Here is a 16,197-nt window from a genome sequence, read left to right as displayed (position 1 = left end):
AACAAATGCCCTCCTTAATCCCCACCACCTATTTTCCCCATTCCCCCACCCCTTCCCTTCTGGTAACCATCAATTTGTTCTCTGTAGTTAAGAGTCTGATTCTTGGTTTTCCCCTCTCTGTTTTTCCCCCTTTGCTCATCTGTTTTGTTTCTTAAATTCCACATATGAGTGAAATCATAATGTATTTGTCTTTCTTTGACTTCTGTCGCTTAGCGTAAGACTCTCTGGCTCCATCCAGGTCATTGCAAATGGCAAAATTTCATTCTTTTCTATGGCTGAGTAATAGTCCATTCTATGTGTAAATACCACTTCTTCTGTGTTCATTCGTCAATCGGTAGACACTTGGACTATTTCCATAATTTGGCTACCGTAAGCACTATAAATGTCAGGGTGCACGTATGCCTTTGGAGTAGTATTTTTGTATTCTTTGGCTAAATATCTAATAGTGTGATTGCTGGATCATCAGGTAGTTCCGTTGTTAATTTTTTGAGGAACTGCCATACTGTTTTCCACAGTAGCCACACTAGTTTGCCTTCCCACCAATAGTACAAGAAGGTTCCCCTCTCTCCATATCCTCGCCAACACCTGTTGTTTCTTGGGTTGTTGACTTTAGCCATCCACAGGTGTGAGGTGATAACTCATTGTCCTTTAGGTTTGCATTTCCCTGATCGTTGATGTTGAACATCTTTTCATGTATCCTAGGTCCTTGTCCTTTTGAGATTAAATCCATTCCAGTATACATATTAGCAACCCCTACTTCTGCTCCTGGTTTTGTTTTGTTTTGTTTTTGTATTATCTATTTATTCTGGTACACAGTCAGTGTAGCCAAGAGCCACATTCTCTTTGAATAAATTTTCTTTGGAAATCCTATTGTAATCTTGCTTGGATTCTAAGTTGATGATCGGCAACTCTAAGCGGGGTATTCTATGGTTTTTAGAGTGTCTCCCTTGTGTCCAGCTTCTCCTGGCACAAAGGAGAAGTTTTGGCCCAGGAGGAATCATAAAAACATATATACATAGATTCAGTTTTAACCATTACCTGTGAGGCACCAACATGTGTTTCTACCTAGGTTTCAAGTTTAATGGGAAAGTTGAGACCTCATAATAGAACCTTATTTCCTTCGATATATTAGAATATTTTTCTTTTGCTTTGTTAATGGATATACCTAGAGTTGAGGGTTGTGGGCTTAGAGCAAAGGTCAAGTCATGTTTCTCCATTTAGCATCTCTCTAAATCCCAGCTTTGATGATATGGACACACTCATTTTAAAATATCAAGGGAAGACTTTAAAATCGACATAAAACACACTTGGGAGCAATGGTGTGAGCCAACTTTAAGGTCAAAATGTCATACAAATACCTTTAAAGTGTTCGGTGAGATTTCTGGAATTTCGGGGTCTGACCTGTCTGTTGATCTCTGGTTTTATCTTACACTGTCCAGGTCCTGATGCAAGGCAAAAATCCGGGGATAGCTTGGAAGTATGCACTTCCCAAGGTCATGAATGGAACTCATCCAGCCTCAAAAAGGCACAGTCATGCCTGGAGTATGGTGCAGTCTCAGTGCTCTGCGACCTGCGGTGGAGGTAGCTGATTTCCTGATTCTACCTTCCAAGTCTTTTCTCAAAGCAGGTTCTTTGATCTCACACATCTTACATGTACGATGTAAATAAGCAACAGAAGAATCGCCTTCCATGGGAACCATCCCTGTAAAAAAGCAAACGTTATTGTACTGTTTGAGGATTTTCCTAGGTAGAAGGGAACCAAGGCTCACACAACTCAAGTTCTTCATAACCAGGACTCAACAGTTATATATCTGAAATCTATGGGGGGTGGGGGGAGATTTACAAAGTATATATTTATTTGTATTTGTATTTTTATTTCATATCTATTGATTTGTATTTAATTTAACTTCTCCCTACCCTGACTTCTCTGTTGGTAAGAACCTCCCACTGAGGCTTGCGGAAGGCAGGCTCAAAACCAGCAAGAACATACACAAGGCAACTGCAAGGCATCCGTCTGAAACACAGGCATTGTGTCATTCCATTCCCTCCAGGGGGAGGCCAGCAAAGTCTCTCTCGGGAGGGAAGTTTGTTAAATCCGAGAAATCGGCCTCCTAAGGGAGGGGAAACCACAGCCATCCTCTCAGGGAGCTGAAGGCAAGCATTTTATCTAGATCCAAAGATACCACATATTTGTGCGTCAGTCAGTCTTTGTCACACGTGCCCCTTTGAGAAGAAGAATGGAAGTCCGTAAAGAGATCCGTGAAGCCAAAGCATCAGTATTGGTCATTCATTTTTCTCATTATCAGAGCATCTGATACAGTGGGTCTCCCTACTGTGTCCTATTGCCCTAAGCACAGTGGGGCATCTTGGAACCAGACACAGAGCCGAAATACAGAAAATGAAGAAATTCTTACATCTGTAAGGCCTCTTCAGGTGCTCGTGGTAATTAACAAAACATGAGGAAATACTCATTTTTAATAGATTAGATAAGTAAAAGGGAATACATTTTTAGAGAAATAAAGGGGATTAAGAGTACACCTATCCTGATGAGCACCAGGTAATGTATAGGATTGTCGAATCCTCATGTTGTGCACCTGAAGCTAATCCACTGCTGTACGTTAGTTATACTTGAGGAAAAAAGAAAAAAAATGGAAAAATACCCAAAGAAGTAATAAATTTTTATTAATAAACACTTTGAAGGCTCTATGCTGTGCAGAAGAAAAATAATTTTCCCTAATCCTTTAATCTGCAAATGCCAACGTTAATACGTTGCTCTGTGTCATTCTATTATTCTCTTATGCAAACATAAAAACACGTGCATTTAATGTTCTCAGACACATGCCACAAAGATCATTTTGTCTACTTTTTTTACTGCACAGAAACCATGCCGTAGATACCTGTTGACCCTATGCTTTTTTTCACTTAAATTGTGAGCAGTTTTTCACATACCGAATGCTCTTTGAGATCATTTGCAATAACTTGCTGCTATTCCCGGGAGACCACAGTTCCTTGGGAGGGAGAGAGAGTCAATCCATTTTCCATTCATGGAGAACAAGTCCATCCAAAGGGAGGATGCTGGAGAAGTGCACCGTGGGATTCTCCCCTTGGCTGGGTTTAGCAGTCCCTTCATGAAACTTACAGACCGCGATGTGTCTGAGGCATATGAGAAGGAGAGTCCAAATGAATGCATGCTCTGGAAGTAAACAATTAAGTTTAGGGAATCCCAATATGGTTTTGGTGACCGACCTTAACCTAATCATGATCACAAGAGTGACTTTTCATCGTTTCTCAGATGCCATCATAAGGAAACGTACCATGTAAATAGAAACAAACCGAATTCACAGAGGAGGCAGCCTTCGTATTTGGAGAGCTGACAGATAAAATTATTCACACAAAAAATATGTGCCTCTGATGAGAAGTCCTGAGATGGATACTGCAAGCCAGACAACGGGTCCCACTAAAGCAAAACAAAATAAAACAAAAACAAACAAACAAAAACCCCAAAAGGTGGTATTTATCACTTCATGGTTCGGGAATCCGCACCAGTCTTAAAACCCAAGAAGCTACACATTAAAATCATTAAAACATGAAAGCTATTATCTTGGGGGGTGGGGGGGTGGGGGAGAATGGGATTCAAATGAGTTGCAGATTTTATCAAAAGGAGGTGTTGTCATGCAGTATTTGGATTCCATACCTTGAGTTCAACATCAGAATCCTGGTAAGTCAGAAGCTAAACATGGAAATGAAATCGAACTGGTTATCTGTGATTTTCACGTTGTAACTTCTGATGTCTTATTAGGTTACATAAGCGTAAAGGCCATTTGCTTACGAGATCAAAACACTCAAGTCAGTTCCTCCTTCTGCAACGCAAGAACCAAGCCAGCAACTGAACCCAAAATATGCAATGCTTTCTCCTGCCCTGCTTAGTAAGTCATCTGGAAATGTCTTTCTGGCTATGTTTGTACTTGTATTTTCTTATTGTTGATATGAGAAAATTGAAACCCACTGCCGGTCCTTCTGATCAAAAGTGACTCAGGGAGAGACAGAATGCCCAAAAAAGTGACAGAGGAAAACAGGACATTTGAGGTGAAAATATGTAACTCGAAAGACACACGTTTGCCTTAGACATGCATTTTAACTCTGGCTGTACGAGCCTAACCCTGGGATTTAAAGGTGTCTTTCATTTTTCTTTTTAAATCTTTACATAGAGACCCCTCTGAACTAAAACAGATACTTAAATAACACTAAATCCTATATCGGTTGAATTTACATGTGGTTGTGTGTTTAACTTTCATATAGTCATCCAAGAATTTAACAATCATAATACTATGCAGACCATGAAACCCCAAATGCAAATTACACAGTAGCAAGTCACAAAATAAAAAGAAAGGGTAGAGGCCAAGTGGTAATCCACTTCTGATGATGGAACTCTATGGGGATCTCGGTGGGTTTGTTTTTTGGATGGATTTTAGCCACACTATTGTTTGGACGCTAATTTTAAGTAATCTTCCCAGCCGAATGGAGTCTTTTGTGTGACTTATCTTCTGCCAAATGTATTTATAGAGAATTGACAGAGTTTCTTCTAAAGCAGCGTTGTGTTCACTAATGTTTCAGATCATCTTAATAAGTAGTGTTTGCTCTGCGGTGATGCAATTATATTGCACAATCTTTTCATACACGTACATATATTTTTCCCTTGTAAGAGCACGTTTGTCATAATTGTTTCGGGCTTCAGCTATTCACCAATCCCGTATGCCCATGTGTCAACCTAGTTTTTCTCACAGAATCTGGAACCAGCTGTATCCTGAACACCAAGAGTAGAAAGAAATTTGGTGGGCTTCCATGGATTTTTTTTTTCCCATTTTGCTAATAAGACATGGTTACCAGACAGTGTCATTGACCCTTGTGGAGTAAGGTGTCGTCTTTAGATGGTGCGCGTGTATTTGTGTGCGTAGGACGTGTGAGTCTGCTTGAATGGCGTGCTGATGTTTTCTGATTTTAAGCCTACTTCCCATTGTTGGTTATTTCTGCCAAGCAAAAAAAAGGACCCCATTCATATGTACATTCTGTGAAAAGGGAGAGAGCCTTGCTCATGCCTGACTTCTAGAACTTCCGTGATGGCCACGTGTAGAAATTCCACTCTGCAGTGACCAGTTTACTAGCTATTTAAAAGCAGAACAGCCCTCCCAGTGGCTCTGCAGGATTAGAGTGATGTAATGGGCGGGATCTTCTGCTCTGTTCCTTTCTTCTCCACCGTATCATTTATAGCTTTATGTTTTCTGTTGGAATAATGGGACCCTCGGTGACTGTTTTTCCCCAGAGATACACTGGCAATGAGGTCTTAGACTGTTCGAGTTACAAGGACAGAGGAGTTCATCCAGTCTAACTCTGTTGTTTTCCCACATAACAACCGTGTCATAGGCACTGACTGGAGACCAGGCTGGATCTGGAGAAATTGTAGCTCCTCCCATCAGGGAACCCATAATGTAACGCAAGCACTGGGAGCGTAAGGCAATAATTGAGATGCAGTGAGATACGGGCTGTGAGGTCTTGTGAATAGAAAACGCAGCCAGGGGAAAATGGACAGCGTTAGAAGCTGGGCTTTGAGGTAGGGTTCAGAGGGACTGAGGACAGATGGAGAGGGAGCGTAGGGCCCACGTGTGCACAACCATGAAGGTCATGAGGAAAGTCCACCTGTGTTGTGCTCTTTCCACACTTTTACAGACTCACCACATTTGCCGCATGAGGGAAAAACCTGAATCGGGTAGACGAAAATCCCATCTTTTTTTTTTTTTTTTTTTTTTAATTTTTTTTTCAACGTTTATTTTATTTTTGGGACAGAGAGAGACAGAGCATGAATGGGGGAGGGGCAGCGAGAGAGGGAGACACAGAATCGGAAACAGGCTCCAGGCTCTGAGCCATCAGCCCAGAGCCCGACGCGGGGCTCGAACTCCCGGACCGCGAGATCGTGACCTGGCTGAAGTCGGACGCTTAACCGACTGCGCCACCCAGGCGCCCCGAAAATCCCATCTTTATAGGAGAATGCTGAAACTAATAATTTCCTAATAGGCCTGTTTTCTTTACGTCCTACAAGGTGCGAATAATTCTACAAATCAGGAATTATTTTATTTTGGATTCTCTTTCTTTAAGCTAATAGGGATTATGCAGTGTTTTAGAACACGTGTCATCTAGAACTCATGTGCTAAATTCTCTGGACTGAAGGGAAGGTTTTTAATTTCACGCATCAGGCTGGTGGGAGAAACCAGAGGAGAACATTACAGGACTAGTAAATGTGGCAGAAAGGCAAAGGTAAAACAGAAACGTTATTTGACCTCAGTGATGGTTTGTTTCTGGAAATGAAATTTAGAACACTGGTAAGCCCACATCAGTTTTAGACAGCGCTGCCGTGACTGAAATGTGTAAGATCTTATCTCGCGGATCTTTTTTATGCCAGGCCTTCAAATCCTAGAATATCAATTAGTCGAATGCAGTGATGGGAAAGGTTAGTAGTTTCAGTGCATCACCCTTCAAATTCACACCAGGTCTCAGCTGTGATAAAAGTGATCTGGCAATCTTTCTTTTTTTTTTTTTTAAGTCTATTTTTATTTATTTTGAGAGAGAGAGAGCACACGGGAGAGGGGCATAGAGAGCAAAAAAGAGAGAGAATCCCAAGCGAGCTCCCAGCTGTCACCACAGAGCCCGATGCGGAGCTCGAACTGACCAACGGTGAGATCATGACCTGAGCCAAGATCAAGAGTCAGATGCTTAACCAACTGACCCACCCAGGCGCCCCCACGGCAATCTTTCAATAAAGAATACAAGGTTATGTCTCTCAAGCATTCCTAAAGTTTAAGAGTAGCCAGAAAAGTTAGATGGGGGAAATGCGTACTTAGAAATGGCCACCTCTGAATGTGCCCCTGTCTCCTGCACGCATGTGTGATGCTTGTGCTCACCTCCCCCCTCCCCTCCCACAACCCTCCTTCCCCCTCCCGTCCCACCCCTTCCCCCTCTCGTTAATCGCTCTTCCCTTAGTTTAACTGCTGTACTTTGTATTAATTTCTCTTGTGGCGAGTGTCACATAGTACTGTCTTTGTTCACATGTCCACCTCATCACTGTGTTGTAGGCTCCTTAATGGAAACAACATTGCATCGTTCATTTTTCCAAGCCTGATGCTTAGGAGAGTCCTTGGCACAAAGGGAAGAGCCCAGTAGACTTGGCTGAATGAATGAATTGCTCGGGTCTCCAAAGGGTACACGTCTCTCCCCTTGCCAAGGGCAGGAATGTGTTTTTGCCCAAAAGCGTGTTGTGATTTCATGTGAGTCCCTATTCCTGGGCCACACTAGCATAGGCTTCAAAACCTATGGAAGAAGAATTATTCTGAATTGCCCTTATGGGTTCTAAAGTTGATGGAAGGCTTTTATCAGGCGGTTAAATCGTAGGCAGTAACTGCTTTGGAAGGGATGGTCCAAAATCTTAGCTTCATTGGAAGTCATGTCGTTTTTCACTGCAAGCTGGAAGCCAGGCGAATGGAGCGTGTGCAGCAGGTCATGTGCGGGGGGCCAGCAGAGCAGGAAGATCCAGTGTGTCCAGAAGAAGCCGTTCCAGAAGGAGGAAGCAGTGTTACATTCTCTCTGCCCAGTGAGCACGCCCACTCAGGTGCGAGTCTGCAACAGTCATGCCTGCCCTCCAGAATGGAGCCTTGGACCCTGGTCTCAGGTAAGTGGGCACGAGTTGGAGTCATGAGTCTTGTTTCCTGTGGACAAAGAAAGTGGCAAAAACGTGGTGTTGGCTCCCCCACGAGGCACTCAGCTTTTATGCTTTCCTGGGCCTCACACTGAGTTAGCGTGATGAGGCATTCTCATTTGTGTTTTTTGTGATTTCTCTGCATCCTGTAGATTAGGAACCCATGCACAACATCTTAGGGTCTTACTTAGAAGCCCAGAGAGCAGAGTATGGGGGGGCGCTCAGGCTAGGCCGTAGAGCACAGCTGGAAAGGATTGGAGTGTCCGTGGATTGGCAGACGAAATGGCTACTGATTTCTCCAAAGCACATGGAAAATGCAGATACAAAGAAGGTGGCGTAGGAAGGATATTCAACTCTTGCTTGGTGGGGAAGAGCCGCGGGGTTAGAGGGATGCAGAGGGGAGTCAGGCATAAAATTTCCTATCGTCACAAACTCTCAGTGAAAGGTAGAAAATCATGAAATCAGCCGAGGCTTAGAGCCACCTGCCATTCACAAGTCAGAAGTGCTCAGTGGGGGCTCAGTTTGCCAAAGGTCCCCTCAGGCACAGCGTCTGGAAGCATCTTTGACTGTCCCAACTTGGGAGAATGATGCTACCTGCATCTTCTTGATAGAGATAAAGACAGAGATAAACATCCCACACTGTAGGGGACAGCAGCCCAGTCTCTGCTAAACCACGGATGTCAAGCCAATTTTATGGAATAATCAAGAAGATGCAGTGCTTTCGTTGCCTGAACAATGAAGCCAGGTAGAAGTCTAGGACCACATGTCTACCATGCTTTCCTTCAGTGCATTATCCTGGAGTATTGATTTCTGATAAAGTATAGCAGTGTACTCACAAATCCCCCACAGAGTTCAGACTGAGACTTTTTGCAATTATAGAACATGGGATTTTTAAAAATGTTACAACTCTATCTGTTAAGGGAGTAAGGAGCTAGCGGTGGGAAAGAATATCTTTGAGCATGTGTAGATATGCTTTAAAATGAAGGAATGTATTGACCGATAGCAGAAGGCAAGTCTAAATAGGATACGGTATTATGTCTGGTCTCATTCTTTGCAGATAAAGAGGTACAGTTTACAAGAGGAAAATTCAGGGGCTGTTTTAGCCAAATGTGTGTGGTGGGCACGGGGACAAGAAATGGGGAACCAACAGTTCCAAATGGGACATCCCCAAAAGGAGCTTTAGTTCAGAGTTTGCCCCACATTTGACATAGAAATATTTTGAGAGAGTATTTTATTCCTTAGGTTTGTTTGCTTGGTTGGTTGTTTGCTAAGAGCACATGTGTTGAGAGCATCTTCATGACTAATATGGAAGGAGTCCTTCTGAATTTATTACTGCACCCTGTCTTCCTCTTAGAGACCAGGTCTCTGGAAACCCATTCTAAAAAAAAAAGAAACAAAAACAAAAACAAAAAAAACAACTGAAAACATAAGAATTCTGTTGGATAAGGACCAACCATTTAGAAATGTTGAACATGAATGAAGGAGGACTTGCTTAGTGGTGCACAGCCCTGTCTGACACCAGACACATTCATCTGCCTGCCCACTCTCCGCTTCCTGGCAGCTGTTTGATTATCTTAGTCAGGTTCTCGAAGGCTTTATGAGTCTCAGACTGCCCTGCTGGAGAACGGGACCACAGCAGTGATCACAAAGGGTTGGTAGTAGGTCGTGCGATAAAGAGGAAGATGCACCATCACGTGGGAGGCATGGAATGGATGTGTCCTGCTGCTGTAGTTTGCAGATGATGAGAGTACCATCACCATCCGTCTCCCTGAAGAGTGTGAAGAGCCAGAAGTCATGTTGATCCTCTGAGCAGGCTTGGAATTGTGCCCAGATGTTTACATATTGACAAAGAGCCAAGGCAAGAGAGGCGCATCTCATATGGCTCTTCTGAGCAGAAAACAAGGCTGGGGAGGGGACATGTCCCTTGAGGGCAGACCCGACCTGGAGCCAACACCTTCTAAGTGACCTTGGAAGTTTTTTAAGTACTCATCTGAAAGCGAGGAGACTATTCCCCGCCTTTTCTGTGTCACAGGGTTCTTAGGAAGGTCAAGAAAGGCAGATTCATTCGCAGACATTTGCCAAGTGCCTGTTTGTTTATTCCCCAATAGTTAGCACCGAGCCCTGCCTAGAGGCAGCCGATGAGTAGGAACACGAAGAACTGGACCTCCCCAACCCATTTTTGTCAGTGTCACAGTCGGTTGCTATTAGATGTGTATGTATATATCTATGATGCTTCTCAGCAGAAGCACAATAATCCTCCATAGCCAGGTGCCCAGACCAATTCTGCCTTGTGCCAGACAGGACCATGGTTCTACCAAGGACCAGGCCACATACCATTCTCCACCTGGCCATGTGTGCTGTGAAGAGAACTCCTCGTCTCCGGACACGGGTGACCAGCAGCCACTGGGCATTGAGACTGTTGACAACGATTGCCGACCTGCATGTAAGGCCTCTGCACGGAGGAAAGATCCCTCCTGCCGGCTGCAAGGGCCTTCACTGGGCATTTGGTTCTAAAGCTTCAAAATAGGTTTGCAACTATTTCACTAGTAGGTTCTCCGCATTCACCTGGAAGAAAATCATTTGCAACCAGCATGCAAATAAGCTTTGTTTTTCCACCTCTAGTGTTCCAAGACCTGCGGGCGAGGGGTGAGGAAACGTGAAATCCTGTGCAAAAGCCCCCCGACGGCAGAGGATCTCCCAGAGAACCTGTGCTCCAGCGCCCCGAGGCCAGAGTCACAGGAGGGCTGTGTCTTAGGACGATGCCCCAAAAACAACAGGCTGCAGTGGGTTGTCTCTTCCTGGAGTGAGGTAGGAGTTGAGACAGTACTCAGTTTGGAGCCCGATGTGGGGCTCAGTCCCATGACCCTGAGGTCATGACCTGAACCAAAGTCAAGAGTCACACGCTCAACCAACTGAACCACCCAGGTGTCTCTTTATTTTCTGGGTTTGTTTTTTTTTATATATATTCAGCTCACCCACCAGCACCCAGATGATCAAACCTTCTTCCTGTTCCACACACATAGCACAGGTGCCTACTCATTATCCATTCTTCCCTCTGACTCTTCGGAAAATCCTGAGAAAGCACCCACCGCATGGAACAGGCCTGTGTCCGGGCGTTTATGGCACCGCAGATAGGGTATGCAGAGTGCTGTAGTGGGGGGGGGTCTGTAATTCCACTGGGAGAGCTTGGGGGTCCCCCAGCCCTTCTGCCAGGAGGAGTCCTTGTCAGAAGAGACTTTCCAGGGAGCATGAGTCTGAAGGATGAGCAAGAATTGGGCAAGGGTGGGGTTGGGGGAAGGTTGTTCCCAATGGAGGGCACACCCCAAAGGAGGGAGAGGGGAGAGAAGATAACACAGCTGGTATGACAGGATGAAGGTGGGGTGGAAGCTGAAAGCTTCATCAGGACCCCAGTGTCGGGGCCACTTAGAACTTTGAAGTAGAATAACATGATGCAAGGCAGGCCGCCCCAGGGGCAGGCAAGGCGCTCGTGGGGAGGTTGCTGTAATCGGGACGCAGGATGAGAGCATTCCAGGGGTGGAGAGAAGCAGAATCTTCGAGAGTTCCTCCGGAGGCCATTGCCACCTTCAGGCATCTGTGGGTGGAGGGGAGGTAGACCGGTGAAGATAGAAGTCTCCTGGGTTTCAGGCTGGGGAAACTCGGGCGCACGCGCAGACGTAGGCAACATGAGGAAAGACGCCAAGCCTGAAGTTGCCGTCCGTACCTGACGGGCCAAGGTCTCTGCTGTGGAGGAGATGGCAGTATGGTGAGGAAGACAGAGGCTGAGGATGAGATAAGGTCAATAGTGGGGATGGTAGGGTACAGTAGAGGCAGGGGGTCCAGCACATTGGTGCCCTTTTATTCCATGTATATAGTCACACACATAGCAGTGCCTCCACTCGTCTTCCCATCCATTTTCGTTAAGAGACAGTATCGCCTAATGGCTAAATGCAGGGGTAAATCAGATGTCCCCCATTTGCACGCAGCCCTCATTATTTGCTCCGAGGGTGACCCCAGGCCAGCCACTCAACATGGCAGAGCCTGGCTTCAGCATCCACACAGTGGGGCCAATAGTCGCCCCTCCCTCACGGAGCTGTTGTGTGAAGTTCAGTGTCCTTCGTTGCTTAGGATAGTTACACCAAGTTGTAAGGACACCGACCCTTACCGCTTCCTTTCATCAAGGCTCCCTGTGTTATCCCACAATGCCATTTCACATACTTGAAACAAGGCTTCTCATCCTTCATCAGCCCTCATCCTACTCTTTTTCCTGTAACACCGCTTCAGGCTGGAGCGCAGTCAAGTGAGAGGCAGGGTCAAGTACAGGACGAGTGGTTTGGTACCTGGTGGTTCTTCCCACTCAGCCTTCTCGAACCCTCATCTCTGTGCCCCGCCTCCTTGTCACCGACTCCACGTCTTCAGAGAGGCCTGAGGTAGACCTGGACCCATAGATGACACACCCCACATGTGGACATCCACATGAACACTACCGAGAGCCCCTGTGCCCATCCTCTGCCCATCTGGTCTTTCTCTAGGAGTCAATCCGACATCCATATGGGTCGCATGGTGATGAGCTTTGAGACTTTGGGACAGTTAGCCCACATTCTTTAGTATGAGGGATGGGGTGGCTTTATCTTTAGGATCCTTGAGTGTGTGTGGTTGACCTGCCATAATCCCATTCCAGAATGTCACATGGGTGGCTCGTCTGCTCGGCAGACTTGACCGTGGAGCTCCACGTACTTAGTGCCTTTTTGTCCTGGCTTCTAGTGTTCGATGACCTGTGGTTTGGGCGTGAGGAAGAGGGAGATGAAATGCAGTGAGAAGGCCTTCCAGGGAAAGCTGATCACTTTCCCGGAGCGAAGGTGCCGCCATATTAAGAAACCAATTCTTGACCTGGAAGAAACCTGCCAGCGGGGGGCTTGTCCAGCCCGTCCTGAGTTCAGTGTGGCAGCTGGATGGTATTCATCGCCGTGGCAGCAGGTAAGCGCACCCAGGTTAAGGAGATGTATATTTAAGTGAGATTCCCAGAAAGGAGGGAGCCCACCGACCGTTGCTGTTAGGGACCTGTCCAAAGGGAAAGAACAGAAACTCACGTTCTGGAGGCAAAATGGTTTGTGATCTTTGGCCAGCTCCACCACCTGTGTGGTCCTGGGCCGCTTCCATAATCTGTGAGCTCTGGCTTTCACATCTAGAAAATCAAGATGACAGTATCTTGCAGAGCTAATGTTTTTCGTGAGTACCTAATATAAAATATTTATACTGGGCTTGGCCCATGGTGCTAAATGTTCACTATTGCTGCTGCCTCACTAAAGTCTTCTGTATTTTATTTTGAGAGAGAGAGAGGGAGGGAATACCAAGAAGTCTCTGTGCTGTCAGCGCAGAGCCTGATACAGGGATCAAACTCATGAACCATGAGATCATGACCTGGGCCAAAATCAAAAGTTGGACGCATAACCTAATGAGCCACCCAGGTGTCCCAAATCTTCTACATTTTAGAAACAGTGCTCAGCATCTTGACTTCTTTGGTTTTTAGGTCATGTTTCTAATAATGTGATCATGGCTACCATTTGTCAAACAGCCTTGTTCATGGGGATTTCTGTCCCTATGTTGTAGAAGAGGCAGGGAAAGCTCAGAGTTAGGCAATTCAGGCAAGGACACCCAGCTCTTAAGCCCATTAGATGTTAGAGGCACCTTTATCTCAGAAGACTTAGATGAAACTTTGGTTACAGTGGTTTGGTTCCGATTGGCTGGGATTGGTATGGGAAGCGAAGGCTTAGAGATAAGCTGGGTTGGGGTCCTTACACCTTCCAACCAACAGATGTCATGTACATAGCCCTTCAAAGAACTTGCCAGCTTGAGAGGTACCACCCACCCCATCATTAAATATGGGGGTTGGGTGGGGTGAAATGTACGTCTACAGATCTGTGTCTACGTAAGTATACATACATACCCACTTAGGTATAATGTATGTGTGTGTCTATATACATACGCATCCACATGTCTTTGTAAGTACACATACATACATACGTATATATAATGTGTGTGTCTACCTATGTGTATGGGAAAGGATCTGAGAACTAAACCATGGAGAAAAAGCAAAGTAGCATGATCGTGTATCTCTAATAGGCTAGACATCATGCTTAGCAATTTATATATTGCTATGGACTTCTTTTTCAAGTTTTTATCACCATTTACTCACTTAAGAGAATCAAATTCCAAATCTCTTAAGATTATTTAGACAGAAGATCAGCAATTACCAACTATTTATAAATAACATTTTATTAGAACACAGTCATGCTTGTTTTTGTTTACATATTGCCCATGGCTGCTTTCATGCTACAAAGGCAGAATAGTTGCCCCAAAGACCACATGGCCCACAAAGGTGAACATATTGACTATCTTGACCTCTACAGAAAAAGTTTACCAACTTCTGGTTTAGGTGATGTGATAATCATATAGCTATATTTGAATTTGGTGCTAAAATCCAAAACTCAGTCTTTCCACTCCCACGTTTTGTTCCTTCCAAATACTAGTTCATATAATCATGCTTGTCCAGAATGAAGACTTCACCTATCTACAAAATAAGAAAAAGAATGTAGTGAATTTTTAAAAGCAAAACAAAAAATAATCAGGGTAAAAGGGCTGTCTTGTTTTTCCCTGATATTATGTTATAAAATATCTTTCCATATGTGTCTGGAAGAACTAAAAAAAGTTGATAGTCCTTGTTAGCCATCTATTTTCTTTTTTTTTAATTGAACAGCGAAATCACTGACTTCTGCGAGACACCCACCCACTGTGCCAACTCAGAATTGGGCTGGCCACTGAGGGCATGGTTCCAAAGCTTCCTTGGATGAAGTATTATTTCCTTGCTGTCCTGATTCTGAACTATCTCTCCCCCAATACTGCATCTGCAGAGATTATCTGGAATTATTTAAATACCGTGATGAGTTGCCTAGGTTTCTGCATTCTTACGGCAGCTTCCGTATTTCTGGAAGCTCTCTTCTTTATGAGTCACTTAACTGAAGACACATTCTCTGGGGCGAGATAGGCAGCATTCCAGTCAGATCACCTAGCTCCTGTGTGTTACAACAACCGTGAACTTGAGCACACATACAGGTCTCTCGCCAACTCCCATTTTGCCAGCAGGCCCCCTGGACATGGCATGAAGCATGGAGATCCCTTCTGTTTGACATCACTGACCTCAGAAAGGACACCCTCCAGCCAAGTGTTGCTGACTCCTTCCTCTTTCCTTCTTGTGCAGTGCACGGTGACCTGTGGAGGGGGCGTCCAGACCCGCTCGGTCCACTGCGTCCAGCAGGGCCGACCTTCCTCCAGTTGTCTGCTCCGTCAGAAACCTCCCGTGCTACGAGCCTGTAACACAAACTTCTGTCCAGCTCCTGCAAAGAGAGGTAACAAGCCCTGTACTCCACTTTTACCAAATCGTCAGAGAGTTTTCCAAAACTCCATCTTACGTGCTTGTGCCACTGATTCCTAGAACAACTCTGGGGGGCGCCATTCACATCACAATCTGTGAACAGTGCTGCTCAGAGGCATACGAGCGCGAATCTGGGGCAGTTCCTGCCCCAAATGCTTATTTGCATGCATGCGCAGGGAAAATCTAATTCTGTGTTAAGGCTTTTTAGCTATTAATTCTTACTTTGAAAGGGGGAAACAGTCATCTTGCAAGTCCATTTCCTTTTAAAGTTATTTTCGGGGGCGCCTGGGTGGTGCAGTCGGTTAAGCGTCCGACTTCAGCCAGGTCACGATCTCGCGGTCCGTGAGTTCGAGCCCCGCGTCGGGCTCTGGGCTGATGGCTCAGAGCCTGGAGCCTGTTTCCGATTCTGTGTCTCCCTCTCTCTCTGCCCCTCCCCCGTTCATGCTCTGTCTCTCTCTGTCCCAAAAATAAATAAACGTTGAAAAAAAAAATTTTTTTTTAACTTATTTTCGAGAGAGTGTGTGCGCAAGTCAGGGAGGGCAGAGAGAATCCCAGGCAGGCTCCGAGCTGTCAGGGCGGAGCCAGCTGCGCGGCTCAAACTCACAAACCGTGTGGTCATGACCTGAGCTGAAGTAGGACGCTGAACCCACGGAGCCACCCAGGCGCCCACAAGTCTGTTTTTAAAAACTGTTTTAGTTGAACAAGCAAACGAAAAAGTAGCCACCATGCACCAGAGACTGTACCAACCAGTGGGAATGCAAGCGTGAACAGGAACTGGGGACACGGGTGACGTTCCGTGAACATTCTTCCTCCTGGGACCCACCGTAGATGTTTCCTTTGTTACCGTCCGTTTAAATGAAGTGCAGGTGTGCTGGCGGAAAAATGGGAAATTGAATGATCTGGGTGAACTGGGCTTCTTTTTCAGGAGCCCAACTCACTTTGAAGAAATCTAACACCAGGGAATAGCTCCTCCCCCTAATCAGATTTCTTTGTGCTAAAGAATTATTTTCCACCCCTGGCCTGC

At 45.3% G+C, this 16,197-nt stretch overlaps 1 protein-coding gene across 1 annotated transcript in view; it reads left to right on the top strand.

Moving 5' to 3' along the window:
* ADAMTS18 (ADAM metallopeptidase with thrombospondin type 1 motif 18) overlaps window positions 1-16,197 on the top strand; it is a 141,915-nt gene that overhangs the window by 119,183 nt on the left and 6,535 nt on the right. The window contains exons 17-22 of the mRNA XM_045440120.1: window positions 1,440-1,581; window positions 3,800-3,926; window positions 7,513-7,717; window positions 10,367-10,552; window positions 12,506-12,718; window positions 15,000-15,147. Of these exons, the coding sequence (XP_045296076.1) occupies window positions 1,440-1,581; window positions 3,800-3,926; window positions 7,513-7,717; window positions 10,367-10,552; window positions 12,506-12,718; window positions 15,000-15,147 (1,021 nt within the window). The remainder of the gene's footprint in view (window positions 1-1,439; window positions 1,582-3,799; window positions 3,927-7,512; window positions 7,718-10,366; window positions 10,553-12,505; window positions 12,719-14,999; window positions 15,148-16,197) is intronic.

The sequence above is a fragment of the Leopardus geoffroyi genome, chromosome E2 (assembly GCF_018350155.1).
Source record: "Leopardus geoffroyi isolate Oge1 chromosome E2, O.geoffroyi_Oge1_pat1.0, whole genome shotgun sequence".
Classification (NCBI taxonomy): Eukaryota; Metazoa; Chordata; class Mammalia; order Carnivora; family Felidae; genus Leopardus; species Leopardus geoffroyi.
Note: the sequence above shows the minus strand (reverse complement) of the source record. Positions and strands in the feature narration are given on the sequence as shown.